The 21015-nt window shown below is 48.9% G+C and overlaps 1 protein-coding gene across 1 annotated transcript in view; it reads left to right on the top strand.

The window, feature by feature from the left end:
• Positions 1 to 21015, top strand: part of ctif (CBP80/20-dependent translation initiation factor) — a 183435-nt gene that overhangs the window by 125106 nt on the left and 37314 nt on the right. The window contains 4 exon segments of the mRNA XM_082960552.1: positions 7305 to 7836; positions 7839 to 8093; positions 10017 to 10316; positions 18506 to 18661. Of these exon segments, the coding sequence (XP_082816678.1) occupies positions 7305 to 7836; positions 7839 to 8093; positions 10017 to 10316; positions 18506 to 18661 (1243 nt within the window).

Here is a 21015-nt window from a genome sequence, read left to right as displayed (position 1 = left end):
TAGACATGCTGTAAATGTTCACACACACACAGCCGTCTGGAGCTCAGGACTGGATCACCTGCATCTCTTTACAACACCCCCCCCCCCCAAGAGCACCAACCAAATAGCAGAAAGCTCTCCTCTCTTTTTCCCTCTTCACCTTGACTCCTGTCTCCTGCTCTCTTCTCGCTCAGCATGCTTAGTGCCTCAGGACACTGAAGCACCATTCTAGTTTAGTCTGGATACCTATTATTATGTGTTGAATGTTAGCAACCTTTATTTATCTTTGTACATGTTAGCAACCTTTATTCATCTTTGTACATTTGCAGCTGAGTTTAAAGCCCAATAAATATTGTACGCAGAATTATTCTACACTTTATTTAATCTCCTGCTCGATAGATCATTACTTTTCAGACAGCCATTAAAGACATCAATGTGATGCTGTTTTATTCTCTTTAGCAGAACATATTCAAGGTCTCTTATTAGAAAAGTCTCCCTTTGACCACTCAAGTGGCTTAAAAAAAATCCACTTGTAAAATGTTCCCTGGGTTTTGATATTGCCAGACAGTGTGCTTTACAAGCTAAGAAAAGTTCCAAAACATCTGTTAAGGAAAACGTCTGTAAAAAGCGGACTTTTCATCTCTTGTTCTGATTGTTAAAAGCGTTATTAAAGCTGAAGGGTTCAGGGTTCAGACAGAGCCTTTTGTGGGAAAGTTGAAATCAAAACTACAGCAGCACCTGAACTTCTCTTTCTACCGTTTAACATGAAAAACATTTCAATACTTTTTCTTCAAATTGTGAATCCTTCTATTGAATATCCTCCTACAGTCTTTATGCATGGCGACTATTTTCCACTAATCCAACACTGTTTTCTCACCTCTCCACTTCCTGTCTATTTGGTGAATCCATAAGACTACTGGACAATGTGCGGTTTCTCGCCTCTGCTCATGGCTATTGAAACTATGAAACACTGTCGAGGACTGAGACTAGACCACTCAGGAACACGGAACACCTTTTGAAAAGCTATTATGGTGTGTCTTTAGACTTATGCTGTAAGTTGAGTGATTGTTTAGCTGAAGACAGTGTTGGACTATGTGCTGTTTCTCTCTCCTCGCCTGAGTATTGTACCATGAAACACTCTGGACACACACACACACACAAGATGTGTCAGGGAGGGTTGGAGTCAGGCCCGGGGTTAACGCTCATAAAGTCTTAGAATAGCATGGAACATGGGGCCCTCGGAACTTCTTTATTTTGAGGCTGTCAGTCCCACCCCCAGCCTGTCAGTCCCTCCTCCATTGGTCTGACACTCCCAGCCTGTCCTCCATTGGTCTGACACTCCCAGCCTGTCCTCCATTGGTCTGACACTCCCAGCCTGTCCTCCATTGGTCTGACACTCCCAGCCTGTCCTCCATTGGTCTGACACTCCCAGCCTGTCCTCCATTGGTCTGACACTCCCAGCCTGTCCTCCATTGGTCTGACACTCCCAGCCTGTCCTCCATTGGTCTGACACTCCCAGCCTGTCCTCCATTGGTCTGACACTCCCAGCCTGTCCTCCATTGGTCTGACACTCCCAGCCTGTCCTCCATTGGTCTGACACTCCCAGCCTGTCCTCCATTGGTCTGACACTCCCAGCCTGTCCTCCATTGGTCTGACACTCCCAGCCTGTCCTCCATTGGTCTGACACTCCCAGCCTCTCCTCCACTGGTCTGACACTCCCAGCCTCTCCTCCATTGGTCTGACACTCCCAGCCTCTCCTCCACTGGTCTGACACTCCCAGCCTGTCCTCCATTGGTCTGACACTCCCAGCCTCTCCTCCACTGGTCTGACACTCCCAGCCTCTCCTCCATTGGTCTGACACTCCCAGCCTGTCCTCCATTGGTCTGACACTCCCAGCCTCTCCTCCACTGGTCTGACACTCCCAGCCTCTCCTCCATTGGTCTGACACTCACAGCCTGTCCTCCATTGGTCTGACACTCCCAGCCTCTCCTCCACTGGTCTGACACTCCCAGCCTCTCCTCCATTGGTCTGACACTCACAGCTGAAAAGGTTGAGATTGTTCCAGGTGGTGGGGGATGTTTTTATGAGAAGGGAGGGCTGGAGGTTACAAAGGTTAAGGGCTGTTGGTTGTGAGAAGGAAAGGAGGGGTAGATGCATGTATTTATTTGTATATTAATTTCACCTTTTTTTAAAACTAGGCAAGTCAGTTAAGAACAAATTCTTATTTACAATGATGGCCTACCCCGGCCAAACCCGGACGACGCTGGGACAATCGTGCGCCGCCCTATAGGACTCCCAATCATGGCCAGATGTGATGCAGCCTGGATTTGAACCAGGTACTGCAGTGATGCCTATTGCACTGAGATGAGAACTTAGACAACTGCGCCACTCGGGATCCATGTTAAAGAGAGGTCAGGTGAGGATCCCCCTCATTATGTTAAGCACTACGAGCGTCTGGGGGGGGAAAAAACGTTACGTAAGTTCATTAAATTATTATGGTCATAATTATTGTGCAAGTGAGGGGTGATGTAAGGTCTGTATGTGCACGCCTGCTACAATGTGTTTCTGCTTGTCTGGCTGAGGCCGTCAGACGTGATCGCTAAGATTCCTTTTCTCGTCCCGGGGATCTTGTCACAAAACATCTGACAGAAGGTCAGTGTGACAGACAGACAGACAGACAGACAGACAGACATGGTATTAGGCTCTTATACTAGACTAGAACCCACCACATCCACAACTACTAGTCTCTGTGAAATGTACTGCTCTATATCAGAGTTGTAATGAGATGTGGATATTCAGTTATTGCTTTGATATACACTACAAAACATGAGGAACACCTGCTCTTTCCATGACAGACTGACCAGGTGAAAGCTATGATCCCTTATTGATGTCACCTGTTAAATCCACTTCAATCAGTAAAGATAAAGAAGGATTTTTAAGCCTTGAGTCAACTGAGACATGGATTATGTATGTGTGCTATTCAGAGGGTGAATGTGCAAGACAAAAGATGTAACTTTGAACAGGGTTTGGTAGTAGGTGCCAGGTGCACCGGTTTGAGTGTGTCAAGAACTGCAATGCTGCTGGGTTTTTCATTCTCATCAGTTTCCCTTGTGTGTCAAGAATGGTCCACCACCCAAAGGTCATCCATTCAAGTTGGGCCAGCATTGGGTCAACATGGGCCAGCATCCCTGTGGAACACTTTCGACACCTTGTAGAGTCAAATTGAGTCTGTTCTGAGGGCAAAAGGGGTGAAACTCAGTATGAGGAAGGTGTTCCTAATGTTTTGTACACCCAGTGTGTTTCAAAACAACATTCATTGAGTGTGTTAGATTATAGGACATTTGTGGAGACATGGTTGTATTTGGACTGTTGTTGTGACATGTATAGCCTCTATACTGCTTGCGTGTCCTAGAAAAGCAGAGGGTTTCAATATAGTTTGATATAAACATGGTGGGTCCAGGAAGCTAGCTAGTACCTCTTACCATTACACAGGACACCACGACTCTTCCCTGTGACCCTCATATCTACTGTCACATATCAGTTTAATAACCACCACACACACGGCACTCCTCTACGCTAGGCTACGCTAACATAGCTCAGGGTGCTGCCTAGACCCGTAATGGCAGAAATAGCCCAGAGAAACATAACACGGTAGCAGAGCAGAGGACTGAGCACCCAGAATATTCTACTAATGGACTACTAATGAGAAGCTGTAGAGGCCGTGTAGGAGCCGGCCGTGTAGGAGGTGTAGGAGCCGGCCGTGTAGGAGCAGGTCGTGTAGGAGGTGTAGGAGCCGGCCGTGTAGGAGGTGTAGGAGCCGGCCGTGTAGGAGGTGTAGGAGCCGGCCGTGTAGGAGCCGGCCGTGTAGGAGGTGTAGGAGCCGGCCGTGTAGGTGCCGGCCGTGTAGGAGGTGTAGGAGCCGGCCGTGTAGGAGGTGTAGGGGGCCGTGTAGGAGGTGTAGGAGCCGGCCGTGTAGGAGGTGTAGGAGCCGGCCGTGTAGGAGGTGTAGGAGCCGGCCGTGTAGGAGCCGGCCGTGTAGGAGGTGTAGGAGCCGGCCGTGTAGGAGGTGTAGGAGCCGGCCGTGTAGGAGGTGTAGGAGCCGGCCGTGTAGGAGGTGTAGGAGCCGGCCGTGTAGGAGCAGGTCGTGTAGGAGGTGTAGGAGCCGGCCGTGTAGGAGGTGTAGGAGCCGGCCGTGTAGGTGCCGGAGGTGTAGGAGCCGGCCGTGTAGGAGGTGTAGGAGCCGGCCGTGTAGGAGGTGTAGGAGCCGGCCGTGTAGGAGGTGTAGGAGCCGGCCGTGTAGGAGCCGGCCGTGTAGGAGGTGTAGGAGCCGGCCGTGTAGGAGGTGTAGGAGCCGGCCGTGTAGGAGGTGTAGGAGCCGGCCGTGTAGGAGGTGTAGGAGCCGGCCGTGTAGGAGGTGTAGGAGCCGGCCGTGTAGGAGCTGGCCGTGTAGGAGGTGTAGGAGCCAGCCGTGTAGGAGGTGTAGGAGCCGGCTCCTCTAGAGAATGGAATGAAGGTCATGGGGGAACGGTAGACAGTGGCAATGCAGCACTTTAAACACAGGCTGGCTGGTTGGTTGGCTGGCTATATATCACTGCAGCACTGGAAACAGGCTGGCTGGCTGGTTGGCTGGCTATATATCACTGCAGCACTTTAAACACAGGCTGGCTGGTTGGTTGGTTGGCTATATATCACTGCAGCACTGGAAACAGGCTGGCTGGCTGGTTGGCTGGCTATATATCACTGCAGCACTGGAAACACAGGCTGGCTGGCTGGTTGGTTGGCTATATATCACTGCAGCACTTTAAACACAGGCTGGCTGGCTGGTTGGTTGGCTATATATCACTGCAGCACTTTAAACACAGGCTGGCTGGCTGGTTGGTTGGTTGGCTATATATCACTGCAGCAATGGAAACACAGGTTGGTTGGTTGGCTATATATCACTGCAGCAATGGAAACACAGGATGGCTGGTTGGTTGGTTGGTTGGCTATATCACTGCAGCACTTTAAACACAGGCTGGCTGGTTGGTTGGTTGGTTGGCTATATATCACTGCAGCACTTTAAACACAGGCTGGCTGGTTGGTTGGTTGGCTATATATCACTGCAGCACTTTAAACACAGGCTGGCTGGTTGGTTGGTTGGTTGGTTGGCTATATATCACTGCAGCACTTTAAACACAGGCTGGCTGGTTGGTTGGTTGGCTATATATCACTGCAGCACTTTAAACACAGGCTGGCTGGTTGGTTGGCTATATATCACTGCAGCACTTTAAACACAGGCTGGCTGGTTGGTTGGTTGGCTATATATCACTGCAGCACTTTAAACACAGGCTGGCTGGTTGGTTGGTTGGCTATATATCACTGCAGCACTTTAAACACAGGCTGGCTGGTTGGTTGGTTGGCTATATATCACTGCAGCACTTTAAACACAGGCTGGCTGGTTGGTTGGTTGGCTATATATCACTGCAGCACTGGAAACAGGTTGGCTGGCTGGTTGGCTGGCTATATATCACTGCAGCACTGGAAACACAGGCTGGCTGGCTGGTTGGTTGGCTATATATCACTGCAGCACTTTAAACACAGGCTGGCTGGCTGGTTGGTTGGTTGGCTATATATCACTGCAGCACTTTAAACACAGGCTGGCTGGCTGGTTGGTTGGCTATATATCACTGCAGCACTTTAAACACAGGCTGGCTGGCTGGTTGGTTGGTTGGTTGGCTATATATCACTGCAGCACTTTAAACACAGGCTGGCTGGCTGGTTGGTTGGCTATATATCACTGCAGCACTTTAAACACAGGCTGGCTGGTTGGTTGGTTGGCTATATATCACTGCAGCAATGGAAACACAAGTTGGTTGGTTGGTTGGTTGGTTGGTTGGTTGGTTGGTTGGCTATATCACTGCAGCACTTTAAACACAGGCTGGCTGGTTGGTTGGTTGGTTGGCTATATATCACTGCAGCAATGGAAACACAAGTTGGTTGGTTGGTTGGTTGGTTGGCTATATCACTGCAGCACTTTAAACACAGGCTGGCTGGTTGGTTGGTTGGTTGGCTATATATCACTGCAGCAATGGAAACACAAGTTGGCTGGCTGGCTGGCTGGCATTGCTGTGGCTGGGCCTGCCTGGCTGGCTGACTTGCTACGTATCACTGCTGTGCTGGAAACACAGGCTACGTCCTGGCTGGCTGGCCAATCTTTAAAGAGAAGGAGAGAGAATTGATGTGCGATTGGATTGGTCTGCTTCATGTTTTCCATATCTCTAGAGTGGGCGCGCTGTTGAATTTTAAAGACGAGCAGTAGAAAGATCAGCTAGAGACATATTGGATGGTGTTGTTTAGGATGTGAAGGGTTACAATGATGTTTGAGTGCCGTTCTGGATGGTTTGATGGTGATAGTTAAAAAAGGAATGTTGAAAAAGTCATTTTTTCAGTTGAATGTCGTAGTGTAAACTGCTACATTTCAGTCAGGTGGTTGATACCTGACAGACGACATGCTTTTACACCCCAAACAGACATGACATGTAAAGGGCCAGCTGGTCTGAGGCTAATGAAGATAACAACAGGAAATGTTCCTAATCCTGTTGCGTCAGTCATCTCCTAGTGAAGCAAAGACCCACGTCACATGGGGACGCACCTACTGTTTATATAAACAAACAGGCATCCCTCGTCATAGCTTAAGACCTATCTGTGGTGTTGGGTTATATCATTAGTGTCTGTGGTGTTGGGTTATATCATTCGTGTCTGTGGTATTGGGTTATATCATTAGTGTCTGTGGTGTTGGGTTATATCATTAGTGTCTGTGGTGTTGGGTTATATCATTAGTGTCTGTGGTGTTGGGTTATATCATTCGTGTCTGTGGTATTGGGTTATATCATTAGTGTCTGTGGTGTTGGGTTATATCATTAGTGTCTGTGGTGTTGGGTTATATCATTCGTGTCTGTGGTGTTGGGTTATATCATTAGTGTCTGTGGTGTTGGGTTATATCATTCGTGTCTGTGGTGTTGGGTTATATCATTAGTGTCTGTGGTGTTGGGTTATATCATTACCACCAGGCTCTGATAGATCTGTGTAGGGGAGACCAGGCGTGTAAGAACAGCCAGACTGGGAGAGTGGGACTGTTACAATAGACGGTCAACAGAGAACAGACAGAGAGAGAGGAAGTGATGATGTCACAGGGCTGAACAGAACAGATGGGTGTGGATTCGGCCATGGTACTCTGACAGGGGTGGCTGGCTTGGTTCAGGCTTGCCAGACAGAGTAGTGTCATCTCGTCACGCTTTGCCATGTGGGTAACAGAACCCTTACCCCCCCTGCTCCTCTCATTACAGGAGACAGCAGCAGCAGAGACCTCCGGGAGGAGGAGGAGACAGGAAGACCCAGAATCCTCAGCAGCAGTCGCCACAACGACAACAACCTCCATCTCAACAACAACCGGTCAATCAGCAACAGAATGACCAGCAGCAGCCCGGGCCGGGGGGTCATGGTAGATACCCTCGTGACCAGCAGCAGGGAGGACAGCGTGGAGGTAGCCACGGGCAGCAGTTCCAGTGCCACGGCGGGCAGCGTCAGGGACCTCCCCACCACGGCTATAGCCAGAATCGCCGCTGGCACCACAACCAGAAGGGTCAGGGGGTAGGACAGGGACTGCAGGGACAAGGGGGCCCAGCAGGTGACAGAGACAGGGACAGAGGGGCAACCCCAATGGGAGACAGGGACAGAGGGGGGGACACCAACGGGAGACAGGGACAGAGGGGGGACACCAACGGGAGACAGGGACAGAGGGGGGACACCAACGGGAGACAGGGACAGAGGGGGGACACCAACGGGAGACAGGGACAGAGGGGGGGACACCAATGGGAGACAGGGACAGGGGGGTGGCACCACTCAGAAACACCAAAGAGACAGAGAATGTGAAGGCAGAGGAGGCCAGCACTAGACTGGAGACAGAGAGCTCCAGGGGCCCCAGTGAGGGGCTTCCCAGCCAGCCTGGGGGCCAGGAGAAGGGCCAGAGCCCGACGGGGAGTGACAAGCACAGGGACAGCCAGCTGGACGAGGGCCCTAAAGTCAGCCTGCTGCAGTCATCCAAGGAGAGGCTGAGGAGGAGGCTAAAAGACAAGGTAAACTAAATCTCTTTACTGTCTTATCTATCTGCCAATTACCATCAGTCTTAGGCAGGCCATGGCCACGCCCTCCCCTTTCGACACACATGCATACACACACACAAACATGCGCATGCACACAGTAATAATTTTAGATGCATACACATTCATACACACACACGGGTTGCTGAGTCTGTTTGGTAGGTGGGGGTGCAGCTCTCTAATTCATTAAAGATGAACAGTGGGGGCCTCCCGAGCAGCACAGACTCTGGTTCGATCCCAGGCTGTGTCACAACCGGCCGTGGCCCAGCGTCGTCCGGGTTAGGGGAGGGTTTGGCCCAGCGTCGTCCGGGTTAGGGGAGGGTTTGGCCCAGCGTCGTCCGGGTTAGGGGAGGGTTTGGCCCAGCGTCGTCCGGGTTAGGGGAGGGTTTGGCCCAGCGTCGTCCGGGTTAGGGGAGGGTTTGGCCCAGCATCGTCCGGGTTAGGGGAGGGTTTGGCCCAGCGTCGTCCGGGTTAGGGGAGGGTTAGGCCCAGCATCGTCCGGGTTAGGGGAGGGTTTGGCCCAGCGTCGTCCGGGTTAGGGGAGGGTTTGGCCCAGCGTCGTCCGGGTTAGGGGAGGGTTTGGCCAATGGGGCTTTACTTGGCTCATCACGTTCTAGCGACTCCTTGTGGCGTCCCGGGCGCCTGCAGGCTGATTCTCAACGGTGTTTCCTCCGACACATTGGTGCAGCTGGCTTCCGGGTTAAGCGGGCGGGTGTTAAGAAGCGCGGTTTGGCGGGTCATGTTTCAGAGGATGCATGACTCGACCTTCTCCTCTCCCGAGCCTGTTGGGGAGTTGGAGCAATGAGACAAGATTGAAATTGAATCGCAATTGGATATCACAAAAAAGGGGGTTAAAAATAAACAAACAGTGGTGGCTTGTCTGTAGACTCTGATGTCGTGGGTTAACTTCTCTCGTAGCATGACTCATTACTTGTCTCTGTTTAGTTCTTAACCTAAGTATCTAAGGCGTGGACACTCCTATCCTCCTTACAGCCTGCTACAACCAGACAGAGATTAACAGACTGCTTCAAACACAGGCTGAGGCTCAGATGGCACCCTGGTCCCTATGTAGTGCACTACTTTTGACCAGGGCCCCTATAGGCTCTAGTCAAAAGTAGTGCACTATATAAGGAAAAGCGTGCAATTTGGAATGAGACCAGAGAGAGGTATTTAGCTAAATGGGAGGAAACAGGGACATTATTCACAGTCAGATCCCTGTCTCGTTTAGGGTTCAGGGTCGTATTCATTAAGGCACACCGTAGCAAAACTGTTTGCAACAGAGAACGAAAACTGCGCTTCTAATTGAATAATTCCAGGTAGTACCTGTTTCAGTACACTTTCTTTCATTTGATGCCAAATGAATAAGACCATTATAGCAGAGGTAGACAACCCTGTTCCTGGAAATGCAGCAGGTCCTGTTCTAACTAGTCACCATACCTGACCAACTGAGCTAATTGATCAGTTCAGTGATTGCCTAAATTCAACACACCTGGTCTTCCAGGTTGGTTACATCAAAAACATGCCCAGGGTTGCCTACCCCTGCAGTATAGCCTGCTCCTCATTAAGGCTAGCTCTGTGTGCTGCGTTGTATGGTGACAATACTCTGACCCTCCCTGTAGACTCACTGACACTGTGTTAAGAAGCATATGGATGATGTCATATCCTATCTGTTGTCAAACCATATTTCCTCTCAGGGGTTTTACTTCCTGTGTAAGCGGTTTGGTTAAACATCTATTAAGCAGAGAAAGGCACCATGCTTGTTCATGTCAGCTCAAATACATGATTACAACACCTGGGGGTTTTATGACTAGGCAGTTTCCCGGACACAATTAAGATGAGCTCCAGACTGAAAGGCTGTGATTCTCCATTGAGCGGGATTTTTTTTCTGCTGTTCTCCAGGAGGAGGCTGTCGTGTCCCCGGTCGGGCCCCAGTGGAGCCGCATGGACCGCTTGCTGGAGATCCTGAACAGCATGAGGAACAACAGTGCCGGGGTGGACAGCCAGCTCAGCTCCTTCATGGAGGAGGCCCAGAACTCGGCCCAGTCAGAGGAGACCCTGGACCAGATAGTCAGCACCATCTATGACAAGGCCCTCAGCGACAGGAGCTTTGCTGCTACTGCTGCCAGGCTCTGTGACAAGATGGCCCTGTTTATGGTGGAGGGGACCAAGTTTAGGTCACTACTGCTTAATATGTTACAGGTGAGAGGAGAGGGAGACATGAGAGAGGGAGGGGGCGGGTTGTGTGTGTGTGTGTGTGTGTGTGTGTGTGTGTGTGTGTGTGTGTGTGTGTGTGTGTGTGTGTGTGTGTGTGTGTGTGTGTGTGTGTGGTGTGTGTGTGTGCATGCATTCCTGTCAGACAGTGACTGTGTGACTGGTGTCTGTCTCAGTGTTAGAGTGTGGATGGTCATAATTCAAATCAAATCAAATTTATTTTTATATAGCCCTTCGTACATCAGCTGATATTCTCAAAGTGCTGTACAGAAACCCAGCCTAAAACCCCAAACAGCAAGCAAAGCATGTGAAAGAAGCACGGTGGCTAGGAAAAACTCCCTAGGAAAAACTCCCTAGAAAGGCCAAAAACCTAGGAAGAAACCTAGAGAGGAACCAGGCTATGAGGGGTGGCCAATCCTCTTCTGGCTGTGCAGGGTGGATATTATAACAGAACATGGTCAAAATGTTAAAATGTTAAAATGTTCATAAATGACCAGCATGGTCAAATAATAATAATAATAATTGGTGTCAGTGGCTGTGTGTGACGTGGGGTAAATGTCACAGCTAATGATGGTTCTCAGATGCCACAGCCTGTGGGGGTTGACATCTGTCCAGCCTCTCCACATAATGTCTCCTCCTACATTCTGGCCCAACGCCTTCCTCCCTGCCTGGGTGTCTACATTCTGGCCCAACGCCTTCCTCCCTGCCTGGGTGTCTACATTCTGGCCCAACGCCTTCTTCCCTGCCTGGGTGTCTACATTCTGGCCCAACGCCTTCTTCCCTGCCTGGGTGTCTACATTCTGGCCCAACGCCTTCCTCCCTGCCTGGGTGTCTACATTCTGGCCCAACGCCTTCCTCCCTGCCTGGGTGTCTACATTCTGGCCCAACGCCTTCCTCCCTGCCTGGGTGTCTACATTCTGGCCCAACGCCTTCCTCCCTGCCTGGGTGTCTACATTCTGGCCCAACGCCTTCTTCCCTGCCTGGGTGTCTACATTCTGGCCCAACGCCTTCTTCCCTGCCTGGGTGTCTACATTCTGGCCCAACGCCTTCTTCTCTGCCTGGGTGTCTACATTCTGGCCCCACGCCTTCTTCCCTGCCTGGGTGTCTACATTCTGGCCCAACGCCTTCTTCCCTGCCTGGGTGTCTACATTCTGGCCCAACGCCTTCTTCCCTGCCTGGGTGTCTACATTCTGGCCCAACGCCTTCTTCCCTGCCTGGGTGTCTACATTCTGGCCCAACGCCTTCTTCCCTGCCTGGGTGTCTACATTCTGGCCCAACGCCTTCTTCCCTGCCTGGGTGTCTACATTCTGGCCCAACGCCTTCCTCCCTGCCTGGGTGTCTACATTCTGGCCCAACGCCTTCTTCCCTGCCTGGGTGTCTACATTCTGGCCCAACGCCTTCTTCCCTGCCTGGGTGTCTACATTCTGGCCCAACGCCTTCCTCCCTGCCTGGGTGTCTACATTCTGGCCCAACGCCTTCTTCCCTGCCTGGGTGTCTACATTCTGGCCCAACGCCTTCTTCCCTGCCTGGGTGTCTACATTCTGGCCCAACGCCTTCTTCCCTGCCTGGGTGTCTACATTCTGGCCCAACGCCTTCTTCCCTGCCTGGGTGTCTACATTCTGGCCCAACGCCTTCTTCCCTGCCTGGGTGTCTACATTCTGGCCCAACGCCTTCTTCCCTGCCTGGGTGTCTACATTCTGGCCCAACGCCTTCTTCCCTGCCTGGGTGTCTACATTCTGGCCCAACGCATTCTTCCCTGCCTGGGTGTCTACATTCTGGCCCAACGCCTTCTTCCCTGCCTGGGTGTCTACATTCTGGCCCAACGCCTTCTTCCCTGCCTGGGTGTCTACATTCTGGCCCAACGCCTTCTTCCCTGCCTGGGTGTCTACATTCTGGCCCAACGCCTTCTTCCCTGCCTGGGTGTCTACATTCTGGCCCAACGCCTTCTTCCCTGCCTGGGTGTCTACATTCTGGCCCAACGCCTTCTTCCCTGCCTGGGTGTCTACATTCTGGCCCAACGCCTTCTTCCCTGCCTGGGTGTCTACATTCTGGCCCAACGCCTTCTTCCCTGCCTGGGTGTCTACATTCTGGCCCAACGCCTTCTTCCCTGCCTGGGTGTTACGACTTCTCTCCCTCTGTTTTTTGGGAGCCTGATAGCCGCTCCATTGCAGACAGTCTGGGACCTCTCTCTCTCTTACTCTCTCTCTCTTTGTCTCTCTTTGGTTCTGTCTGTCTCTCTCTCTGTCTCTCTCTCCCTCCCCTTCCTTCCTTCCAGCTCTCTGGATGACGTGCCAGGCAGAATGTTAACCCACCTGCTTCGTCACCGCACTTCTCCTCCTCCTCTCTGTTTGTCTCGCTCGTTCATTTTCTTCTTCAAAATTCAATTGATTGGACATAATTTGGAAAGACACACACCTGTCTATATAAGGTCCCACAGCTAACAGTGCATGTCAGAGCAAAAACCAAGCCATGAGGTCTAACGAATTGTCTGTTGAGGTATAGATCTGGGGAAGGGTACCAAAACATTTCTGCGGCATTGAAGGTCTCCAAGAACCTCCATCATTCTTAAATGGAAGAAGTTTTAAACCACCAAGGCTAGAGCTGGCCGCCCGGCCAAACTGAGCAATCGGGGGAGAGGGGCCTTCATCAGGAAGGTGATCAGGAACCCAATGGTCACTCTAACAGAGCTCCAGAGTTTCTCTGTGGAGATGGGAGAACCTTCCAGAAGGACAACCATCTCTGCAGCACTCCACCAATCAGGCCTTTATGGTAGTGGCCAGACGGATGCCACTCCTAAAAGGCACATGACAGCCCACTTGGAGTTTGCCAGAAAGCAGCTTAAGGACTCAGACCATGAGAAACAAGATTCTCTGGTCTGATGAAACCAAGATTGGACTCTTTGCCCTAAATGCCAAGCGTCATGTCTGGAGGAAACCTTGCACCCTCCCTACGGTGAAGCATAGTGGTAGCAGCGGCAGGGACTGGGAGACTAGTCAGGGTCAAGGGAAAGATGAATGGAGTAAAAAACAAGAGATATCCTTGATGAAAACGTGCTCGAACGCACAGGAAATCAGACTGGGGCGAAGGTTCACCTTCCAACAGGACAACGACCCAAAGCACACAGCCAAGACACAGCTGGAGTGGCTTCGGGACAAGTCTCTGAATGTCTCTGAATGTCCTTTAGTTGCCCAACCAGAGCTCGGACTTGAACCCAATTGAACATCCCTGGAGAGACCTGAAAATAGCTGTGCAGCGACGCTCCCCATCCAACCTGACAGATCTTGAGAGGATCTACAGAGAAGAATGGGAGAAACTCCCCAAATACAGGTGTGCAACGTAGAGGTCGACCGATTATGATTTTTCAACGCCGATACCGATTATTGGAAGACCAAAAAAAAACAGATACCGATTAATCGGACGATTTTTATATATTTGTGATAATGACAATTACAGCAATACTGAATTAACACTTTTACTTTAACTTATATAATACATAAATAAAAATCAATTTAGTCTCAAATAAATAATGAAACATGTTCAATTTGGTTTAAATAATGCAAAAACACAGTGTTGGAAAAGAAAGTAAAAATGCAATATGTGCCATGTAAGAAAGCTAATGTTTAAGTTCCTTGCTCAGAACATGAGAACACATGATAGCTGGTGGTTCAATAGTTCTTCAATATTCCCAGTTAAGAAGTTTTAGGTTGTAGTTATTATAGGATTTATAGGACTATTTCTCTCTATACCATTTGTATATCATATACCTTTGACTATTGGATGTTCTTATAGGCACTTTAGTATTGCCAGCCTAATCTCGGGAGTTGATAGGCTTGAAGTCATAAACAGCGCTGTGCTTCAAGCATTGCTAAGAGCTGCTGGAAAACACAGGAAAGTGCTGTTTGAATGAATGCTTACGAGCCTGCTACTGCCTACCACCGCTCAGTCAGACTGCTATATCAATTATCAAATCATGGACTTAATTATAATAAACACACAGAAATACGAGCCTTAGGTCATTAATATGGTCAAATTCGGAAACTATCATTTCGAAAACAAAACATTTATTCTTTCAGTGAAATACGGAAACGTTCCGTATTTTATCGAACGGGTGGCATCAATAAGTCTAAATATTGCTGTTACATTGCACAACCTCCAGTGTTATGTCATAATTATGTAAAACTCTGGCAAATTAATTACGGTCGTTGTTTGGAAGAAATGGTCTTCACACAGTTCGCAACGAGCCAGGCACAATTTCCCTAGTTAATATTGCCTGCTAACATTGATTTCGTTTAACTAAGTATGCAGGTTAAAAAAATAGATACTTGTGTATTGATTTTAAGAAAGGCATTGATGTTTATGGTTAGGTACATTGATGCAACAACAGTGCTTTTTTCGCGAATGCGCTTGTTAAATCATCAGCCGTTTGGCAAGTGGGCTGTGATTCGATGATAAGGCACTGCTTTGATTATTTGCAACGCAGGACAAACTAGTTAAACTAGTAATATCATCAACCATGTGTAGTTAACTAGTGATTATGTTAAGATTGATTGTTTTTTAGAAGATAAGTTTAATGCTAGCTAGCAACTTCCCTTGACTCCTTGCTGCACTCACGTAACAGGTGATCAGCCTGCCACGCAGTCTCCTTGTGGATTGCAATGTAATCGGCCATAATCGGCATCCAAAAATGCCGATTACCGATTGTTATGAAAACTTGAAATCGGCACTAATTAATCGGTAATGCCGATTAATCGGTCGACCTCTAGTGCCAAGCTTGTATCGTCATACCCAAGAAGACTCGAGGCTATTATCGCAGCCAAAGGTTCTTCAATAAATTTGCAAACATTTCTAAAAACTTGTTTTTGCTTTGTCATTATGGGGTATTGTGTGTAGATTGATGAAGGAAAAAACTATTTTATCATCAGGCTGTAACGTAACAAAATGTGGAAAAGGTCAAGGGGTCTGAATACTTTCAGAATGCACTGTAAGTGAAGTGCTGAAAGATACAGTTGAAGTCAGAAGTTTAAAAATCTATTGTTACCATCTGTTGTTTTACTCTCTGTTGTTTTACTACAATTGGAGTTGGAAGTGTACATACACCTTAGACAAATACATTTAAACTCAGTTTTTCACATTTCCTGACATTTAATCCTAGTAAATATTCCCTGTCTTAGGTCAGTTAGGATCACCACTTTATTTTAAGAATGTGAAATGTCAAAATAATATTAGAGAGTGATTTATTTCAGCTTTTATTTCTTTCATCACATTCCCAGTGGGTCAGAAGTTTACATACACTCAATTAGTATTTGGTAGCATTGCCTTTAAATTGTTTAACTTGGGTCAAATGTTTTGGGTAGCCTTCCACAAGCTTCCCATAAGTTGGGTGAATTTTGGCCCATTCCTCCTGACAGAGCTGGTATAACTGAGTCAGGTTTGTAGGCCTCCTTGCTCGCACACACTTTTTCAGTTCTGACCACACATTTTTTATGGGATTGAGGTCAGGGCTTTGTGATGGGTGCCATTTGGGCTGTAGATCTAAGCAGAGTATGGCTCCTTAAATAGCTTGTTACTGATGGATATGATGCCAAATCTCCACTCTTTAACCCCCCTCACTCCCCCTCTCTACCCTCCTTCTCCCAATCACTCCTCTTCTCCTCTCCCCCTTCTTCCCCCTCTGCCCCCCTTCTCTCCCCTCCCCCTTCTCTCCCCTCCTCTCCTCCTCTCTCCCTCTCACTCCCCTTCTCTACCCTCCTCTTCCCCCCCACTACCCCTCTCTACCCTCACTCCCCCTCTCACCCTCTCACTCCCCCTTTACCCTTCTCCCAGTCATTCCCCTTCTCCTCTCCCCCTCCCTCCTCTCCCTCTCTACCCTCCTGTCCCCTTCTCACTCCCCCCACTACCCCTCTCTACCCTCACTCCCCCTCCCACTCCCTTTTTACCCTCCTCTCCCCCTCTCACTCCCCCCTCTCTACCCTCCTTCTCCCAATCACTCCCCTTCTCCTCTCCCCTCTCACCCCTCTCTCTACCCTCCTTCTCCCAATCACTCCCCTTCTCCTCTCCCCTTCTCCTCTCCCCCTACAGTAGTCAGTCTGTGTGTAGCCAGGCGGTGGTTTGGTTTGTCGACTAGGTGCTAAGCGCCCGTACCTGTCTTTTAGGAAGCGAGTGCTAGGCTTGTTTCCTCACCCTGGTGTCACGTTGTAAACCCCCCCCCCCCCCGTGTTTCATGCGTTCCATAGCTGTGTTTGTGTGTGTTTGATACAGAGTTACGCTGAGACTTCAACTCACCCACTCAGTTTCTCTGTCATTTACATTTTACTCATTTAGCATACGCTCTTATCCAGAGCGACTTACAGTAGTGAATGCATACATTTCATTTTAAAAAATTCTCCGTACAGGAGCGAGGAATTTAATGTTAAGCATCTATATCTCCCTTCTTATGTCATGTCTGTATAAATGCATAGTGGCCATTAACCTTAGATCTTTATACAGCGCTGCACAGATTGTTGAACTCTTACATTAGATTGTTTCGTGCTGAACTCTGTCATTGTCAAGTTGATATAAAGTGTAGTTATTATCCATTAGTTCACTTCTGTTAACATGCAACACCCACAACGGTTAGTATTTTTATGCAAATGTTTTGCCCACTAAGACATGAACATTACTTGGACTTTATAAACCTGCATTTGACTGTCCCACCACTGTACTGGTACTGTACCATACAGCTGTGTGTAGGAGATCTGTCATAACCAATTATCACTTCTACCTCCTCATTGACAAACAGAATCATGTTTGGAGCAGCAGTTTTCAGCAGGATTCATGTTTTGGATTACATTCTTCCGTTGAGTTGTACAGCCAAGGATGCCACCCTATAACCCAGCCAGACGTGGTTCTCTCTCTCTCGCTCTCTCTCTCTGTCTCTCTGTATAAGAGCTCTATAGAAGACTGACTGGCTGTCTTGCTCCAGACTAGACAAGCCAAGGAGGTATTTGTTAACCAACTGTAGGACACTGTTTGTTGTCTCCGTGTCTTTCTATGGAGGAATCAAAAAAATCATACAATGATGGAAAGACCTGTGTGTTGTCCTTGTTAATGCAGACAGAGAAGAGCTCCAACTTCTTAATCATAGCCTCAGTTTTGTCCCGCACATTGAATATAGTTGCGGAGAGTCCCTGTAATCCTAGATTCAGATCATTCAGGCGTGAAATAACATCACCCAGATAGGCCAGTCGTGTGAGAAACTCGTCATCATGCAAGCGGTCAGACAAGTGAAAATTATAGTCAGTAAAGAACTTTAAGCTCGTCTCTCAATTAAAAAAAAAAAAAGGTCAATACTTTGCCCCTTGACAACCAGCGCATTCCTGTATGTTGTAAAAGCGTTACATGGTCGCTGCCCATATCATTGCATAATGCAGAAAATACATGAGAGTTCAGGGGCCTTGCTTTAACAAAGGTAACCATTTTCACTGTCGTGTCCAAAACGTCTTTCAAGCTGTCAGGCATTCCCTTGGCAGCAAGAGCCTCTCGGTGGATGCTGCGGTGTACCCAAGTGGCATCGGGAGCAACTGTTTTCACGCTCGTTACCACGCCGCTATGTCTCCCTGTCTTGGCTTTTGCGCCATCAGTACAGACACCAACACATCTTGACCACCAAAGTCCATTTGATGTCACAAAGCTGTCCAGTACTTTAAAAATATCCTCTTCTGTTGTCCTGGTTGTCAGTGGTTTGCAGAAGAGGAAGTCTTCCTTAATTGACCCCCCATAAACGTAACAGACATATACCAGGAGCTGTGCCAGGCCCGCCACGTCTGTTGACTCATCCAGCTGTAACACATAGAATTCACTGGCTTGTATGCAAAGCAGTAATTGTTTCAAAACATCTCCTGCCATGTCACTGATGTGTCGTGAAAAATCCGGGGAGAACCTGATTTTATATTGTGTTAATATTGTATTCACCGCTCTCGCTGTCCTCTGAAGTACTTTTCTGAGGAGAACCTGATTTTACATTATGCTATAATGGTATTCACCCCTCTCGCTGTCCTTTGAAGGACTTCTCTGAGAAGAACCTGATTTTACCTTATGCTAATATGGTATTCACCCCTCTCGCTGAAGGACTTTTCTGAGGAGAACCTGATTTTACGTTATGCTAATATGGTATTCACCCCTCTCGCTGTCCTCTGCAGAAGGACTTTTGTCGTCGGGTGGAGCTACAGGCGTCTGACGTGGAGCTTTGGTTGGGATTCATCACCTTCCTGTGTGAGGTTTTTGGAACCATGAGGTCCAGCGCTGGAGAACCGTTTAGGGTGTTGGTCTGTCCTATATACACCTGTCTTCGAGAGGTGAGTCCCCTGTTCCCTACACACCTCCACCTGTCTACTACCACTACACTAACACACCTCCACCTGTCTACCACTACACTAACACACCTCCACCTGTCTACCACTACACTAACACACCTCCACCTGTCTACCACTACAATAACACACCTCCACCTGTCTACTACCACTACACTAACACACCTCCACCTGTCTACCACTACACTAACACACCTCCACCTGTCTACCACTACACTAACACACCTCCACCTGTCTACTACCACTACACTAACACACCTCCACCTGTCTACCACTACACTAACACACCTCCACCTGTCTACCACTACACTAACACACCTCCACCTGTCTACCACTACACTAACACACCTCCACCTGTCTACTACCACTACACTAACACACCTCCACCTGTCTACCACTACACTAACACACCTCCACCTGTCTACCACTACAATAACACACCTCCACCTGTCTACCACTACACTAACACACCTCCACCTGTCTACCACTACACTAACACACCTCCACCTGTCTACCACTACACTAACACACCTCCACCTGTCTACCACTACACTAACACACCTCCACCTGTCTACCACTACACTAACACACCTCCACCTGTCTACCACTACAATAACACACCTCCACCTGTCTACCACTACACTAACACACCTCCACCTGTCTACCACTACACTAACACACCTCCACCTGTCTACCACTACACTAACACACCTCCACCGTCCACTAACACACCTCCACCTGTCTACCACTACACTAACACACCTCCACCTGTCTACCACACTACACTAACACACCTCCACCTGTCTACCACTACACTAACACACCTCCACCTGTCTACTACACTACACTAACACACCTCCACCTGTCTACTACACTAACACACCTCCACCTGTCTACTACCACTACACTAACACACCTCCACCTGTCTACTACCACTACACTAACACACCTCCACCTGTCTACCACTACACTAACACACCTCCACCTGTCTACCACTACAATAACACACCTCCACCTGTCTACCACTACACTAACACACCTCCACCTGTCTACCACTACACTAACACACCTCCACCTGTCTACTACCACTACACTAACACACCTCCACCTGTCTACTACCACTACACTAACGCACCTCCACCTGTCTACCACTACACTAACACACCTCCACCTGTCTACCACTACACTAACACACCTCCACCTGTCTACTACCACTACACTAACACACCTCCACCTGTCTACCACTACACTAACACACCTCCACCTGTCTACCACTACACTAACACACCTCCACCTGTCTACTACCACTACACTAACACACCTCCACCTGTCTACCACTACACTAACACACCTCCACCTGTCTACCACTACAATAACACACCTCCACCTGTCTACCACTACACTAACACACCTCCACCTGTCTACCACTACACTAACACACCTCCACCTGTCTACTACCACTACACTAACACACCTCCACCTGTCTACTACCACTACACTAACACACCTCCACCTGTCTACCACTACACTAACACACCTCCACCTGTCTACCACTACAATAACACACCTCCACCTGTCTACTACCACTACACTAACGCACCTCCACCTGTCTACTACCACTACACTAACACACCTCCACCTGTCTACCACTACACTAACACACCTCCACCTGTCTACCACTACACTAACACACCTCCACCTGTCTACCACTACACTAACACACCTCCACCTGTCTACTACCACTACACTAACACACCTCCACCTGTCTACTACCACTACACTAACACACCTCCACCTGTCTACCACTACACTAACACACCTCCACCTGTCTACCCACTACACTAACACACCTCCACCTGTCTACCACTACAATAACACACCTCCACCTGTCTACTACCACTACACTAACGCACCTCCACCTGTCTACTACCACTACACTAACACACCTCCACCTGTCTACCACTACACTAACACACCTCCACCTGTCTACCACTACACTAACACACCTCCACCTGTCTACCACTACACTAACACACCTCCACCTGTCTACTACCACTACACTAACACACCTCCACCTGTCTACCACTACACTAACACACCTCCACCTGTCTTCTACCACTACACTAACACACCTCCACCTGTCTACTACCACTACACTAACACACCTCCACCTGTCTACCACTACACTAACACACCTCCACCGTCCTCTAACACACCTCCACCGTCCACTAACACACCTCCACCTGTCTACCACTACACTAACACACCTCCACCTGTCTACCACTACACTAACACACCTCCACCTGTCTACTACCACTACACTAACACACCTCCACCTG

The sequence above is a fragment of the Salmo salar genome, chromosome 13 (genome assembly GCF_965601325.2).
Source record: "Salmo salar chromosome 13, fSalSal1, whole genome shotgun sequence".
Lineage (NCBI taxonomy): Eukaryota > Metazoa > Chordata > Actinopteri > Salmoniformes > Salmonidae > Salmo > Salmo salar.
Note: the sequence above shows the minus strand (reverse complement) of the source record. Positions and strands in the feature narration are given on the sequence as shown.